This window comes from Terrapene carolina, unplaced genomic scaffold (assembly GCF_002925995.2).
Source record: "Terrapene carolina triunguis isolate 2854851 unplaced genomic scaffold, T_m_triunguis-2.0 Scaffold33911, whole genome shotgun sequence".
Lineage (NCBI taxonomy): Eukaryota > Metazoa > Chordata > Testudines > Emydidae > Terrapene > Terrapene triunguis.
The window spans coordinates 11,446,407-11,463,903 of NW_020698262.1; the positions used below are offsets into that span (position 1 = coordinate 11,446,407).

Genomic DNA, 17,497 nt, shown 5'->3' on the forward strand with positions numbered 1-17,497 from the left:
GGGGGGGGGGGGGGGAGGAAAAAGAGAATCAGATCTGATTACGTGCAATGCACAGAACAGATGCTGTAAGGGAATGGGGTTTGCTAAATATGTGCACATGAAGCATAGAGCACTAATACCCACCTTTCATGTCAGGAAATCAATACTATTTACACATGCATGAAATCTCCAAACCCTGGGCCAGTATGTAAATATTGTAACTGCATGTAAAATAGATGTGACATAGTTACACAGTGAGTCAATGGGAGAGCTGAGAGCGGGAGAAGAAAGCCCTGATTCTCACCGGCCTGCTCTGACTAGTACAGTTTACGAAAACTAGACACTGGGTGCATCAGTCACTGCTGAACTCAGGAGATAATGACTGTCTATGTGACAGAGATGCATCTGTTTTACTATATACATATCCCAGTATGGAGCTATAGGAAGGAAGCCTCCCCTCATCAGCTACTTCTTTCCTCCTCACACTTCATTAGCTGTATGAGTCTCAGTTTTTGGACTGCGGTGATTACCGAGATGCCCTGCATTTACACTGCTCAGGAACCATACATTGCTTTGAAGACGTAAACTGAATGAATCCTGCCCTTCCACGAGAGGTAGCCAAATATCCCCATTTTAGAGCTACTGAAAGTAACATCCTGTCCCGTTCCCCTCACCCGTCCAGGACCACGGGAGCAAGATGTACACATCTGTCAGGTCAGGCAGGGGTACCATACTGTCTCCTTGGGGAGGAAAGGGCCAACTTTGGGTTTATGTGGGGGTGAATCTCGGGCAAATCACAGCCTCTCTACCTTAGCTCCCTCATCTGGAACACCACACAGAGGTGTTGCAAGGCTGCACGTTTGAAATGTGCTTTAAGTGCTGAGCGTTAATCGGAAAGCCACACTTGGTCACTCATCAGGTGCCTATATCCATCCTTTGTTACAATTGCTTCTGGAGCAGTTCCAACCTGTTTAGACAGCCCCATCCTACAGCGTAGGCTGGAAGTTCCTCCTGTTACTGAAGTGCTGATTGAGGCCAAAGCCGCTTTACTGGAAGGGATGATGCACCCAACGTTCCAAAATATGTAGGAGAGATCAGACGAGCTGAACTCACCGACAACCAGGCGATGAAGAATGAAGCGGACAACAGGACATGGCCCGAGAATGAAATGGGACCTGACACTTAAAAGAGAGAACACAGCCTGGACAGTGCCATGTTGTAAGCCAGAAGGAAAACAGATGCTACATGGAAAGGGAGGTTACGTTACCCCACTCCATTTGGGACAAACAGGGGAGTACTTTGCCCTGTTAAACACAGAGCATGCAGTGGTTTAAGCCACAGAGCACTCAGTTGCAGAACCACTCGCTGAAGGTAGAACAACCTACTGTCCTCTGCAGGGTTCATCTCAGGCCTAGGCACATAGCAACCCACCACATGAAGTTTATTCCCTGTGGCGACATGATGCATCACCTTGCTGAGCCTTCTAGTAGACACAAGAGCAGCTACTCTCTGACCTCAGATACTAATAGTGTGGCTATACAGTAATGTAACCCCTACTAGTCTCCAATGTCTGTTTCTGGTAGCACCTCCAGCACTGCACAACCAAATTGTTTGTAGGGTCTAACACTAAGCTGCTAGTGGTAGGAGCATGACAAGGGGTTGGTGTACGAGGAGACAAGACTAGCGATGAAAGCAGACAGTGGGGAAAGAATGGGGAGAACAGGAGTTGAAGGACAGGGGTAACCCCAATATGAGATTACTCAAGTGAGGGCTAGCACACAGCAAGGTGATATAATTTCTTGGCAGGGGGTGCTCTTGGGAGCTTGGAGGGCCGGGAGCACACCCAACCTCCAGCCCCGTACCCCTCTGTTGGGACGGTAAAGGTACATGTTCCTGACCTTAAGCTGGGGATCTTCAGCTTTCCAACCACATCTGGGTCTAGGCCCTTAAGGAGCTATGGTAGGGAAACCCGGGCCCTCCCTTTCCTGTGTCCCAGCCCAGGGATCTGGGAGTTCTCAGAGGTGGTAGTGGGTGGAGAAGGCACTGCCTGTGGGCCTTATCTGCCCTGTGGACCCCTCAGGCTCAACCATCTGTCTAGCTTCCTGGAGAAGGATACCTCTCTGCTGCAGCCTGTCTTCTACACTTTGCCTGGGCTTCCAAACTTCTTTTAACCCACTCCTCCAGTCAGAGCACGCTGGAGGTACCTGGACCCAGTACGGTCTTCTAACCCCTTCAGGCCCAGTATATCCCATCACAGTGGGTCGTAAGAAGGAACGTGAATAAAGAAAGAGCAGAGATCTGCAAGTTAGCTCAGGATAGGAAAGTAGAAGACATGCCTATGCTGTACCAGGTGACTGAAGGGTAACTAATGTAATGCTGATTTTTTAAAAAGGCTCCAGAGATGATCTTGGCAGTTATAGGGGGGGGGTAAGCCTAACTTCAGTACCAAGCAAACTGGCTGAAACTACAGTAAAGAACAGATTTATCAGACACATAGATGAACACAATGTTTGGAAGAGTCAACATAGCTTTTGTAAAGGGAAATCATGCCTCACCAATCTATTAGAATTCATTGAGGGTGTCAACAAACATGTGGACAAGGATGATACAGTCAATGCAGTGTACTTGGACTTTCAAAAAGCCTTTGATAAGGTCCCACACCAAAGACTCTTAAGCAAACTACACAGTGATGGGATAAGAGGGAAGGTCCTCTCATGGATCGGTAACTGATAAAAAAATAGGGGACAAAGGGTAGGAATGGTCAGTTTTCACAATGGAAAGAGGTAAATAGTGCGGTCCCCCAAGGATCTATAGGAGGACCTGTGCTGCCAACATATTCACAAGTCATCTGGAAACAGTGAGGTGGCAAAGTTTACAGATGATAAAAAAAAAATACTCAAGAGTGTTAAGTCCAGAGCTGACTGTAAAGAATTACATAACTAGACGACTGGATAACAAAATGTCCAGATGAGATGCAAAGTAATGCACATTGGAAAAAATAATCCCAGCTATACATACAAAATGATGGGTTCTAAACTAACAATATTAGGAACCGTTAGAATAGATAATAGAATATATCATAATGCCACTATATAAATCCATGGTATGCTCACATCTTGAATACCATGTGTAGTTCTGGTCACCTCATCTCAAAAAAGATGTGTTAGAATTGGAAAAGGTAAGAGAAGGGCAACAAAAATAATTAGGGGTATGGAACAGCTTGTGTACAAGGAGAGATTAAAAAGATTAAGACTGTTCAATTTAGAACAGAGATAATTAAGAAGCAATATATGATGTGCAGAAAGTGAATAGGGAAACGTTATTTATCCCTTCACATTACACAAGAACCAGGAGTTACCCAATAAAATTAATAGGCAGCAGGTTTATAACAAACAAAAGGAAGTACTTCTTCACACAATGCACAGTCAACTGAACTTGTTGCCAGATGATGTCATGAAGGCCAAAAGTATATGTGGATTCAAAAAAGAATTAGATAAGTTCATGCAGGATAGGTCCATCAATGGCTATTAGCCGGGATGCTCAGGAATGGAACCTCACAGTCTGGTGGTCCCTGAACTCCTGGGTGTCAGAAGCTGGGATTGGAGAGACAAGGTGAGTGAGGTAATATCTTTTATCGGAGTGACTGGACTGGATGACAGGGATGGATCACTCGATAATTTCCCTGTTCTGTTCATTCCCTCTGAAGCACCTGGCACTGGCAACTGTCAGAAGACAGGATTCTGGGCTAGATGGACCATTGGTCTGATCCAATGTGTCCATTCTTATGTAAGAGAGTTGGCAATGAGTGTCCTCTTACCCTTCTTTAGACAGAGAAATTCAGTCTCTGGGAAAGGCAAGTCAGCACCTTTGACCAGAACTCACGCAGATAGAGATCGAGACATCCCACTTTCCCAATCAGGAACAAAGACTCTTGCTTAGTCACAGGTGAGAAAGTGTGCCTTCAGCAAAGCTAAGTCTTGCAGGGGGAGGTAGTAGATGTGATAGGAGGGTTGAATCCCTGGAGCTAGCTAAAGAGGGCAACAGGAAAAGGGAAAGCATGCTCCCTGGTAAAATGCTAACTGCTCCTTATGTTGCTGCCAGACAATAGCATTTTAAATTCACAGAGGGAACCTAGCCAGATTGGAATCACAGGCATGCAGGGCAAACCTAGGGTGAGGTGAAAGTGCCAAATGGAGATGGTTTCATACAGATCATTATTTTTTGTAAACATTGGGAAACCTGCTCTCTAAACCAAACCCATGGACATGGACACTAGTAAGTCCTCAATTGGATTCATTTCCTGGAGAGCAGTCTGTTGCCCTGTGAAGAGTTTTAGTTTGAGGTCAAGATAGTGTTGTCATTTAACAGATCTATTCTTTCACCAGGTCAGCTCTGCATGCACTACAGCCAGTGGGGCATTGGTGCATGTTGTAAAAAAATCCCTGTTAAGTGATTCTATCAAAGGTGGGCTTCACGCTGTTTTAATTTTTCTTACCCCCTCCTTTAATTATAAATAAAGGGAATTTGTTCTCTGTTTTTACACCCTAGATGGCACTGACATGGCTTCCATGGAAACAGAGTCCCAACAGACTTATGTTTAAATAGAAATGGATTCCTGGAGATTCAAACAGGGGTAACCCAGGGAAATTATTGACAAATACTGAGAGACTTGAACACTGGAAAGGGCAACTTTCAGATACTTCAGTTCAGAGATGATCCACTAGTATCAGAATTGGATCATTGGTTGTTCTTTACCATTCTCCCTCCTTGTTAAACATACTGATGTTTAAAACCAGCCTCTCTCTCACCCAGTTGCTCCTCCTGCTGTGAATTCACAGGACCAGATTTGTGACATCATAATCAATGCAATGGCAAGAGACGTACATCCTAAAACCAGAAAGATTCAAATTTTTAATTTAGACACAAAACTGAGGTGGAGGGGGAAGAGACGAGACATTTAAATGAAACAGAAATGCAGCTTTTCTTTAAATAAATAAATAAATAAATAAATAAAAAAGGCAACATTTCCCTGCAATGTCAGAAACCCAAGGGCAATGTTGTTGTATAAAAGAAGGATAAATAATTCCCACACACGTGCTATTTACGAGTTGGGGAGAAAAAAATAGTATAATAGTATAAAAAGTAGTATAATCTATTTGCCAAAGTCCAAAGTGCAGCTCCAAGGGCTGTTTCTACCAGCATGTACAACCCTGGGCATCTATTCTCACCCGGGGTGGTGGGGAAAGTAAGTGGGAGTAGGTGCATCTGAATTGCAGGTGAGAAGGAAGGATGCAAATGACTAACAGTCACCAGGCCAACAGAGAAAGAATAGAAGAAAAGCCACCAGCACAAGAAAGTCATCCGCTCATTAATTCTCCCTCTCGTGGAGCACAGAGCTTACACATCGGATCACCCGCTTCCGGAGAGTCCGGTCACCTGCTAACGTTGAAGCCTGCTCTATATAAAGGCTGAGGCGAGCGAGGTCAGAAGACATGACTTCTCTCCAGTGTGTAGAAGGCCGTGAAGTTCTTCCATCAGCAAGGCAACCTCCCTCCTTGGTGACAATGGAACCAAAACACTCCAATATGTTGACAAATTCAACTTCTTGTCCATCGATTACAAGGGGTGGAGGTAGAGGTCCATCAGCCGATTTCACCAGTTGGGTCTTCTTCCAGTTGACTTGTGGACCAAGTTTACTTGCTTCTTCCGTAAACATATGCACAGGGCACTGATGAAATGGTGAGGATGTGACGACAGCTGTGTCATCTGCATATTTCAGGTCTGTTATGCAGAAGTCATACAGTACCACTCCCGGTATGCAGCTAGTGGCAGCTTCCATCATTTGGTCAACAACAGCATTGAACAGATCAAGGCAGCCATGCACCCAGGTGGGACACTGCTGTTTTACTCCAACCAGTTGGACATCCTAGTATCTAAGCGGACACAGCTCTCACATCGGTGGTGCATTTCTACAAGAAGGTCAAGGAGCTTTCCAGGCACACTAGCAGCTTGCAAGCAGAACCAAAAGGAATGATCAGAGTCAAATGCAGTTTGTAAATCAATAAAGGCTATACGCCCCTCATCCTTCCTGTGCCAAAACTCTTTGGCTTTTTCCAATAATTTGTCTAATGGTAAAAATCTGCTCGGTGATTGATTGATTGGGCAGAAACCCGGTTTGCTGTAGACAGTGTAGATTCCTTATGGTGGGCTTAACATGCTCAAGAAGAGCCAGCATGAACATTTTGCTTGGAATGGAAAGCAAAGTGATGCTGTGGTGACTGGAACACACCAGAGTGGGAGAATAATCCCACAGCACCAATCACTGGTAGTTTCTCATGAATCCATACTTTGTTGATAATATGGGTCAGCCTTCTGAGACAGAATCCTCACCATGCTTCAACTCAGCAGCTATACCACAAAAACCAGCCGCATGGGCATCCTTGATCTTACAGGCTGCACATCAAACTTCCTCAACCATAACATCCTCTACATTACACTGAGGGGCTGGACTCTTCGCATCCTCCTGGAGCTGCGGAGCTGAAGCTCTGATGGGGCAGTTGAGAAGCGCCTGAAAGTTTTCTTTCCATCTGTTCAGACATTGGAAAGAGGTCACACCTTCATATTTAAATACACACTACCCAACAGCACTGACAAGAGATGGATCCTAAAACGGAGGACAGAATAACTCTGACAGCTGCCTTCCAAACTGCATGATGCAAGTGCTCACTCACTATTCAAGAATGTATGACACACATGCCCTGTGTAACTGGAAATATCTGCTGATAATTTCTCAGCACACTCACGGATTTCGTAATTCTGTGAAAATAAGAAGCAAATATTTCCAGCATCTTCTGAGCTGGTCAAACCAGCACAGCAAGCACTCATGCTGCAACAGTCAGCATTTGTGCTGCCTAAGAGGAAAAAAAAGTGTGATCAAGAGTTCTACAATATACACAACAAAATGTCTATTGCCATAACATCTAGGAACAGAACAAAGGCAATATAGTATCATAGAAGTATAATATTAGAGCTGATTGATCCTTGTAAATGGATCACTACAGTTGCCAACTAGTTTGACTCATTGGTTAGAGAATCACGTTTGTTTGTTTTCCAATGGGTGGTGGTAGGTGATTAAGAGGAGGCCATTCTTCAAGCGGAGTCTGACCCATAAAGGGTGTGTGGGGGGGGGAAATTCCTCCACACTCTCAACTTGAAAAAGGCAAATCTGATTTCAGTTAAAAGGTGAATAATTTTTTTGAAAGTTTAAGTGGACGATAATACAACTTAGCATTGTACATATAAAACCCTATTAACAAAGTGTTGTGTTAGGATTAGCTTCCTGATCCTCAACACACATCAAGTAGGTGGACGAAACATCAGATGTGCCAAAAAAAAAATGATGTTTCATCTGGCATACAATTTTCACTATTGCCATTAGGAATTCAAGATCGCTGCTATGGATGCAGATAAGCATTTTGCAATTTCAGACAAAAACGTCACTCATATGCCTGTTTGATTTGTATCGATGTGTACATTAAGGGCAGGAGAATTTTTGGATAGGTTTGGAAATTGAGCCAGGTGAAGTCTGCATAAAAGAACGGAGGGTGGCAGACAACAAACAATAACCAGACCAAGTGAGAAACTTCAGGATTTCATAAAGTTGTACTCAGACTGAATGCTTCCCTCATTTTGACCCCATTCTTAAAAGCACCAGTTTTATTTCCATATCTACAAAACCACCTTTACCTTCAAGATTGGGCTACTTCTCATGCAGTCTCCAATTTCTCATTTTCAGCAGAAATCCTTGGGAAGGTGGCTGCACTGTAGCATCAAGCAACAAAATTCAAGGTCATGGACTTTATGAAAAATTCCAAAACAGGTTTCAGCCTGAACCATGCTACTTAGCTTGCCTTGCAAAGAGCCAGGAATCAGCTCCCTACGCTAGTTGGCAACAGTCTGCTCCATTATGCTCAGTTTGTTTGACCATGGGACTCTTGGAATGTCTGAAATCCCCCAGTTAAAGTCGCTGAGAGGGATCCTGGTGGGTTTCTCGGGAAAAGTCTTTCCAAATTCATGAGAAGTTTAGAAATCAAAATCCTGAAGGACTCTGCTGAAAACACAGAGCATTTAAATGCAATAAAATGTAATGGGATATTTTTGTGGAAACCAAGTCACAAAGGTGCCAACAAGTGCAAGCTGTGCTACCTGGGTCCTCCCTCTCTTCCCTTTTTTATACCTAGCCCTGTCTAGTCTCTGCTCTGTTGCTGTCAGTCGCTAATATTACTCTTCAAAGCATCAAGCCATCCTTGCAGGGGCAGGTTAATTCTGAACGTCCGTGGTGTAGAATAAACCTACCCAAGATGGACCAGCGGAATAATTATTTTGGGCCTGTCCACTGACTGAATACCAAATGAGTTTGCAATCCGGCAGTTGGTTATTTGGTCTGCTTACTGTGAAGTTAACGAAGCATCACACTTGTATGATATAAACGCACCTGTTCCACAGCAAGTATAGTTTTCAGCTGAAAGGCTGCCATTGAATATTCACCTTCTTCTAGGCTTGGGCCATGACTCAGCAGAGCACTTAGAGCAAACAGGTGTTTAAATCTTTTGCTGAATCAGGGTTTTTAATAGAACGCTCATTCTTAAACCCCTCTGTGAGGATAGCAGCTAGTAATGTCCATACTTCTCATCTACTCCATGTGTCATCCCATGCAGTGCAGCTCTGCACGGACTGCTGAAAATTCAACTATTAGACTCTTTACAGAAAAAAGACAGATGAAAAGTAATTCATCTTTTAACTCGCAGTGATGTACTTGCATTAGGGATGCCTGCTGTGTTATTTGCAGGGGGAGGAAAGGGAGTTTGAAAAGTCTACATACAAGAAGATGACTGCTACAGTTTTGGCAGCAGCAGAGTTTGTCATTGGATTATTAGCAGCAGATTAACATAGGTAATTAATGAGTGACAGAATAATTAAAAGCCAAAGAAACAGTCATTGTTTTTGCATTCAAGGTCAAGAATAAAACAAAAGTCTGTATAAAAGCAGTAGCAGCAAAAGAAAAGCTGAGTAGAAAACTGTGATTTCAAGTATTTTGTTGAAAATAATTTAAGTGGAAGTTAAAAGATTGTTTTATACAACCAGCCGCATATAAAGCATATGCGGCAGGCCATGTAAACTGGGAATGGAGTTTGTGGGGGACAAGGGTTTCGAGATGTTTCTGTGTGAGGAAGCTAGCATTTAAAACAGTGGTGCCCAAACTTTTCCTGTCGTTGCCCCCCCCCCTCCTTACCAGTAATGGAATCTGTCCATGTCCCCTCTCCATCCCTGCATAGTGGGCTCAGCAGAGGAGCTTGGGCTGAAAGCGGAGCTGGGGATGGAGGAGGAGCTGGGGCAGAGAGGGAATAAGGACAGAGCTCAGCTGAAGAAGGAGCAGGGGGCGGAGTGATGCTGTGGCCAAGTCCGGGTTGGGGGTGGAGTGGAGCTGAAGCTGGGGGCGGAGATGGGTGGCGTTCCCGCCCCGCTCACTATGGGGACTGGCCCAGGCCCTGCTGTGCATCCCTCCCTCCCCCCCAGCAAACATTCCTCCATACTCCCTTGAGGGGGGGCACACACCCCAGTTTTGGAACCACTGATGTGATCTTAAGTTTACAGTTACTGATTAGGGGAGGGATTGAAGTCAGTACTCCTGGATTCTACCTCCTACTCTGCCACCTCCTTGTTATACCCCTTTAGGGAAGTAATTAACCTGACTTAGGCTATGTCTACATTACAGACCTTACAGTGGCACAGCTGTACCACTACAGCTGTGCCGCTGTAAGGTCTCCCATGTAGCTGCTCTATGCCGGCAGGAGAGAGCGCTCTATGCCGGCATAATTAAGCCACCTCCAACGAGCGGCGGTAGCAATGTCGACAGGAGAGCATCTCCTGCTGACATAGCACCATCCACACCAGCATTTTTGTCGATTAAACTTGTGTCGGTTGGGAGCATGTTATTTTTTCACACACCTCCCCCCCCCCCACAACCGACAAAAGTGCTAGTGTAGACAAAGCCAGAGTTAGAGCCACTTTAAAACTGACATATTTTTTCCTACCTCTTGGGATATTCAACTAAGTTCTATATTACTTTCAATGGAAGAGTTCTATGCAATTAAACGTGCAAATTTTGAGTGAAAGTAGCAAATGTGAAAATGTCATTTTGTGAAAATTGTGCGACTTTGTACTCCTATGTTGCATGCTTGATGTACTCCTGTCATTGTTTTATATCTTTTAAAAATCTTTATTAAAAACAACAAAGACGTGTTCCACAAGTGACAGCTGATTGGAGTAAACAGAAGTTTTCAATAGAGAGAATCTGGCACATTACAAGACACTAAAAAAAAAAGTACAGGGGCAGTTTTCAAAATAAAAAATGTACCAAGCATAACCTTTACGATATCCTATGCCCTAGTTCAGCTGCTGCCCAGAACAACTCCTCTTTACTGGCAGTAAAGGTAGAATGAAACATACATACATGACACTCCTGCAGTTGTAGCAACAAATGAATCTGAGGTGGATTTGATTTATGGGGGATCAGATTTGTTATTTGTGAGAATTCAAATAACTTGTGTTTTTGTGAGAGTACCGACAAGTCCTGAAGGTTTTGTGAATTTTAGCACAATTTTTGTCCAGAAGGTTTTACCAGACACGCTTTGGTTGCTATTTGATATTTACTATCAGTCATTTATTATTCCTGTTTTAGGAGGTACAGTCATCCAATCAGGGAGAAGAAACAACAGCATGGGATTTGGTGACCTATCACACATCATAAATCGTAAAAAGGATCAATTCTTGCACAACCCCGTAGGCTGAAAATTCTTCTTCCAAATTATCTGGTAAATTCTTCCAATAAGCAGCACCAGGTTGGTTTGCAAACAAATCATGAACAGAAGAATGACCTACACTTGTGATGAATAATTTAACCAGTTCTGCAATGGTGGAATTTGCTTGTAGTGAGCACTGTTATTTACTTTTATTTAACTACTGTCATAAACATGTGAGGTAGGAAATCAGGAATTCAATGGATTATCATGTGTGGATTACAATCCTGGCTGTAGAAAACCTCTATTTACGGGGTTCTCAAACTGGGGGTCAGGACCCTTCAGGGGGTCATGAGGTTATTACCGGGGGGGAGGGTCGCGAGCTGTCAACCTCCACCCCAAACCCTGCTTTGCCTCCACCATTTATAAATAGTGTTAAATATACAAAAAAAAGTGTTTTTAATTTATAAGGGAGGGGTCGCACTCAGAGGCTCGCTATGTGAAAGGGGTCACCAGTAAAAAAGTTTGAGAACCACTCCTCTATTTAGAGCGAAGTTATATGTAAAGTGACTACCTTACACAGCATGTTTAGCGTCTTGACAGTAACATACCCAACTCCCAATTTAAAACGGTTTCTTGAGTCATCTCTCCTTCAAGCGTAGTTTTACCTGCCTCCTTACTCAACACCACTAACATTCTGATCGGGGAGACTCTGGGGGTTCAGAACCAGTATATCAAGGTCCTCCAGCCACAAGTGTGTGAATGGCCAATTTTCACTGCCTGTTGAAAGGCGAACTTTATGAAAAATGAGTTTAAGGTCTTTGGAGCCAACGCAGTTCAAGACCAGTGAATAGGCTTTAGCTCTACAGCAAGACATTAGCATTTCAGAACAAGCACCTGGATTCCTATCTTACTTCAAGACAACCTCCTCTTTGGGATTTTTGTTAACATCTCCAACATATATGTCCGAAGACCAAATTTCTCATATCCTAAACTCTTGGAAAAAAAATCTCCCTGCGACACCGAGCTCTCAGTGCAAACATTTAACAAACTGGCTTGTTAGGAAATCACACAGTAGCTCTCACTTGTTAATGCCTCAGACCAAAATTTTAAAACCCACCTTCTGTTATACCTACAGTTTTTGGCACTTTGACAGCAACCAAGCAATTCCAGAAATCAAAGGTGCAGAAACTAGCAGGAGAAAAAAGTTCACCACTAGATGTGTTGGATGACAAAGTAATCTCTTAAAGGAAAAAAAAAAGACATATGCAAGGATTTAACCCAACGTATAAACAGAACAGTACCCTAAGGGAAAAATAAAGCTTAAAGAAGCAACACATGGAAATGACGCAGATCTGAAGAACTAGCAAGTTCTTTCCCATAGCATTTTGTACTAGATGTACAAGACTGAACTCTGCTCCAGGGAAACCATTACTTCTAATTACCGTGTAAGAAGAACAGTTAGAACACATTAGTATTACCCATCAGAGAGGCAAAGCAGGCTAGAGCAGTGGGTCCCAACGAGGGGTACGTGTACCCCGGGGGTATGCAGAGGTCTTCCAGGGGGTACATCAACTCATCTAGATATTTGCCTAGTTTTACAACAGGCTACATAAAAAGCAGTAGTGAAGTCAGTACAACCTAAAATTTCAAACAGACAATGACTTGTTTATACTGCTCTATATACTATACACTGAAATGTAAGTACAATATTTATATTCCAATTCATTTATTTTATAATTATATGGTAAAAAAGAGAAAGTCAGCCATTTTTCAGTAACAGTGTGCTGTGACACTTGCGTATTTTTAGGTCTGATTTTGTAAGCCAGTAGTTCTTACGTGAGGTGAAACATAAGAACAGCCATACTGGGTCAGACCAAAGGTCCATCTAGCCCAGGACCCTGTCTTCTGACAGTGGTCAATGCCAAGTGCCCCAGAGGGAATGAACAGAACAGGTAATCATCAACTGATCCATCCCGTCGCCCATTCCCAGCTTCTGGAAAACAGAGGCTGGGGACACCATCCCTACTCATCCTGGCTAATAGCCATTGATGGACCTATCCTCCATGAATGTATCTAGTTCTTTTTTGAACCCTGTTATAGTCTTGGCCTTCACAACATCCTCCAGCAAGTCATTGACTGTGCATTGTGTGAAAAAATACTTCCTTTTGTTTGTTTTAAACCTGCCTATTAATTTCATTTGGTGACCCCCTAGTTCTTGTGTGAAGAGTACGCAAGACAAATCAGACTCCTGAAAGGGGTACAGTAGTCTGGAAAGGTTGAGAACTACTGGGCTAACAGATTGGGAGTCAGGAGAGCCTATGTTATCATCCCTGCTGTCACTGAACACAGGTTGTAGCCTTGGGCAAGTCACTTCACTCCTTGCGTCTGTTTCCCAGTCTGTAAAATGGGGATGGTTACCTTAGCTTACAGGGTGCTGGGAGATCTAATTAACGTACAGGGCTTTGAAGATGAGAAATGTTAAGCGGTATTACTACCTGAGTAGGGCTTCTGACTTTATTGTTAAAATCTAAACACCTCCCCCCCCAATAAAACAAAAAACAAATCAGTGTTTACCCAATAAATACCAGAAAAACACCAAGGGCTGGTCTACACGGAGCTGTAATGTGGACTATGAGGGTGTGATTTCTAAATCAAGATCAGATGTTTTTCTAAAAGATCTGCTCTAGAAATTATTTTGGGAGAGTTCTATGTCCTGTGCTACACAGGAGGTCAGACGAGAGACCACAGTGGTCCCTTCTGGCCTTGGAATCTATTAATCGAAAGCACACCAATGTGTTGCCCATTAATTGGCCATGCCGACTCCGCTGGTGTGCGTTAAAGGTTCCCTAGCGCACTTTAACATGGCACTGTTTGGCACACTATGGAACGTTACACAGAGATTACTCATTACAGTATATACAAAGAGAAAGCCCTGGAAAAACCTCCGTTTTTGGGACATCGATATAAAAATCAAAAATTGCTAAAAATAACCCCCCAAAAAGGAAATTATAACCCCCCCCCCCCCAAGAACAAACCCTGTACATGTTCAGCACTCAACCCTCAGACTCAGCCCTGCAATGATTCAGCACAAGTAATCAAAGAATCTGTATTTACATTACTCTAAAGCTTGTCATTTTGTGGCAAGCAAATAATTGAACACAACATATACACAGACTCTCGGTGGGATCATTTGCAGCATAAAACATATTGCATATTGACATCAAGGCCACCAGTGCAAAAGATGCTTGATGCAAGTTTGAGGAAATCAACACAACTGTTGTCTGAAGCTTCTCATTCTCAGGGAGGTGACACTTCTACCTATATCGCCCACAACGTACATACTTCAATCTAGTTTATTACAAAATTAGACGGGGGGAAGAGGAGGGGCATGTGGCCATGGCTTCCACTAACCTTGACACTCTTAACAATTTAGCCACCAGCTGAGAAATTTCAAACATTGTTCAGACAATGTGAAAAACTGATTTGCACAATCTACAGCCTGGCTTGCCAGCCAAGCCAGTTTTGCAAGGTGCTTGTGAAATAATAAGGCAGCTTGTGCATGAATGAATTCACAGAGACCGTCCCCTTCCATAATGCCCAAATGCTGCACCTTTCAATGGCCAGCGATCCCCAAATGGTACAGGAGTCTACTATAAACACAGTCCATTTAGACACCCCAAATAACTAGAATCCTCTCCAAAACCTTTAAAAAAAAAAAATGCACAGGTAACCCAATTGTAAAGTCAGTCACTCACCTTCCTTTGTAAAATGCTTTAAGAACAAGGGATGAAAAGCACCATATAAGAGCTAAGTACTATTATTAGACCTAAAAAACCCACATGCAAGAAAAATCTACTCCAAAATAAACCCAAATATTCCTCTTACTATTAGGAGAGGATCTAGAAATGAACTATAGGGTCAAACTCAGATCAAGTGGTACTGGAACCAAGGAGGAAAATGGCCCTAGGCTTAGAGGTATGGAAATTAGGGTAACATCCCATTTAATGGAGCAAAGGGAACTGTTCCTAGATTTTGGCAAAGCTGCAGACTTCAAGATAGTGGATGGGGGGGAAGGAAATTGTCTCGATTTCAGCAGTAGGGCAAACTTCAGGCTGCTGATGCGGATAGCACTGGTCCTCGATTTAGCAGGGCAATGTTAGACATCACCCTTAGACCCATGTGCCTTGTCTACCTGAGGAAGAAGCACTCTGTGACAGTGTCAGGTGCAGCTGAAGGAGGTCTACTGGAAGCCAAGGAGCAGTTTAACCACTCTTTCAGAAATGGTGCTGAAAACAGTTTGCTCTTGTCTACAACAAAACCGCTTTCAGCACCAGTTCAGCTGCACCCAACTGATAGTCTGCGCTAGGAGGGGGTATCACAGTGCTTATATCACTCTATCACCCAGGGCATCCAAGTGCCTTGCCATAATGAATGGATTTTATCCTCATAACGCTCCTAGATGATGAAACCAGACTTCTCATCCCTAGACACAGACGAGACGTGCCCTGCACCTGTTAAATGCAGCGCTCCAAGGCCACTTCTGGAAGTCATTTCAGAAAGGGGGATGCCAAGGGGCCTGTGTGGTGGCGGCTTTTTCTGTTTAAGCATCTTGATTAGAGCCTTCTGCTCAAACCAGACTGGGGGTTGGTGTCTCTCCGCAAAACAGACAACACAGGGCCCGTGGCCAGGGGGCTAAAGGAGAAGACAGCACAAGTGAGAGCTGGGATCAATTTGTCCCCCAGGGAGCGATGAGATGCAACAGAAGACACAAGAAGAACAGGAGTACTTGTGGCACCTTAGAGACTAACAAATTTATTAGAGCATAATAAATTTGTTAGTCTCTAAGATGCCACAAGTACTCCTGTTCTTCTTGTGGATACAGACTAACACGGCTGCTACTCTGAAACAGAAGACACAGTTAAGTTTAGCGAAGCCACATGGGCGAGTAACAGAGCTCGGGGCTACAGGGAGCGAGCCAGCCAGAGAGAGGAGCCAGATGGGGCAACAGAATACAAGGGAAGCTAGCGGAAGGGGGCAGCTTTGGGGCGGCTCTAGAGGGGGCCTTTGCAGCCCGAGGTGCCAGAGCTGGCCGGAGGGCTGCGGATACTCACGGATGCAGAGACAGGCCACTAGCTTGGCCCCTTGGTCAGGCACCGGGCAGCTGGGGAAGAGGGGCTTGATCAGGTAGGTGGCGAAGACCAGGGCCACGATGTACTGGGAGGAAGGCCGGATGATGAGCAGCTCGATCCAGAGCTTGAGGAAGGCGGGCAGGGAGCCGTACACCTCCAGCATGTAGGCGTAGTCTCCCCCGGACTTGGAGATGGTGGTGCCCAGCTCGGCGTAGCACAGGGCGCCCACGATGGAGAAGAGCCCGCAGACGGCCCACACCACCAGCGAGAGCCCCGGGGAGCCGGCCTCCTTCAGCACCCCGGTGGGGGTCACGAAGATGCCCGAGCCGATGATGGTGCCGATGATGATGGCCACGCCGTTGATCAGGGTGATGGAGCGCTTCAGCGCCACGCCGTCCCCGCCGCCCGGGGGGCCCAGCTCGCCGCCCGGCGGGGCGCCCGGCGACAGCGCCCCGGCGCAGCCGTTCTCATGGGCCCCGCCGCCGCCGGGCCCCGCCGGCTCCAGCATCTTCTCCAGCGCCTGCCGCTCCTCCTCCTGCGCCGAGCAGGACGAGGCGGCCGAGCTGCGCTTCTTCACCCCGCCGCTGCCCGACATGGCCCGGGAAGGCGGGCGCCGCTGCGCGCTGGCTGGGCGGAGGCTGCCGGGGCCCCCCGGGGCGGCGCGCCGGAAGGATGCTGGAGAGCCCGGCCGAGGGAGGACGCGGGAGCCCGGCTCGCGGATCAGCTCCCGCCCGGCCCGGGGGGAGCCGGCCCGCTGGGTACCCCGGCTGCGGCGGGCGGGAGAGAGAGGCGGTCCGGCACGGAGCGCTACCGCGTGGAGCGGGCCGGGGGCCGGGCTCGGGCTGGCGCAGCCGGAGAGACGAGGCCGGGCTCGGCGGCGGCTGGCGGGGACCGAGGCCGGGCCGCGCTGCGACACGTGGCTGCGGGTGCCCGGGATTAGCAGCCGCCGGCCCCTTTTTGTCTCCTCTTTATGAGCCGGGAGGCGGAAGCCAGACCGGGCATCGCACGCCGGGGGGCGGAGAGAAGGGGCGGCCGGGGCGGGGGCGGGGGCGGCCCCTGCATGGCGAGCACGTGCTTTCCCCGTCCTGGGGGGGCTGCGGCTGAGCCTCGGTCGGGCATAACCCGCCGCCCTGCGGGGGACCCCGCCAGCCGCAGCTCGGCGCGGAAGCGGGGCGCTGGGTTGCCGGGGACGGAGGGGGCCGCGGCGCCCCTGCACTCCGGCGCGGGGTTGCCTCGCGGGGCGGGCGCGTTTTAGCTGCGGATTATTTAAACACCGCAGCGGTTCAGCTCCCAGCCACGTGAGCCGCAGCAGCGCGGCCTCCTTGGGACAGCACAAGGGCCGGTGGACCGGCCGAAGCAGCCAACCCCGGCCAGGCGGAGCAGAGACCAGCAGAGCAGTGGTGGCAATCGCTCAGCCACCTGGTCCCTTAGCAGGCACTAGAAACCCCACCCTAAAACAGCTGACACCAGGGTCTCCGACAGACTGATTTAAAAAGCACCTATGCCCCGGCCTGGCCTTCCAGGAGAACATACTTATCAAGTGATAGACCGAGGCCCTGCTCTGGCTTGTCCAGTCCTAAGGTCCAG

General features: G+C 46.4%; 1 protein-coding gene across 1 annotated transcript in view; it reads right to left on the reverse strand.

Annotated features, from left to right (window-relative positions):
• LOC112105764 (large neutral amino acids transporter small subunit 1) overlaps positions 1-16,568 on the reverse strand; it is a 58,959-nt gene extending 42,391 nt beyond the window's left edge. The window contains exon 1 of the mRNA XM_024198681.3: positions 15,893-16,568. Within this exon, the coding sequence (XP_024054449.2) occupies positions 15,893-16,505 (613 nt within the window). The 5' untranslated portion in view covers positions 16,506-16,568. The remainder of the gene's footprint in view (positions 1-15,892) is intronic.
• Between the last annotated feature and the right edge of the window lie 929 nt (positions 16,569-17,497).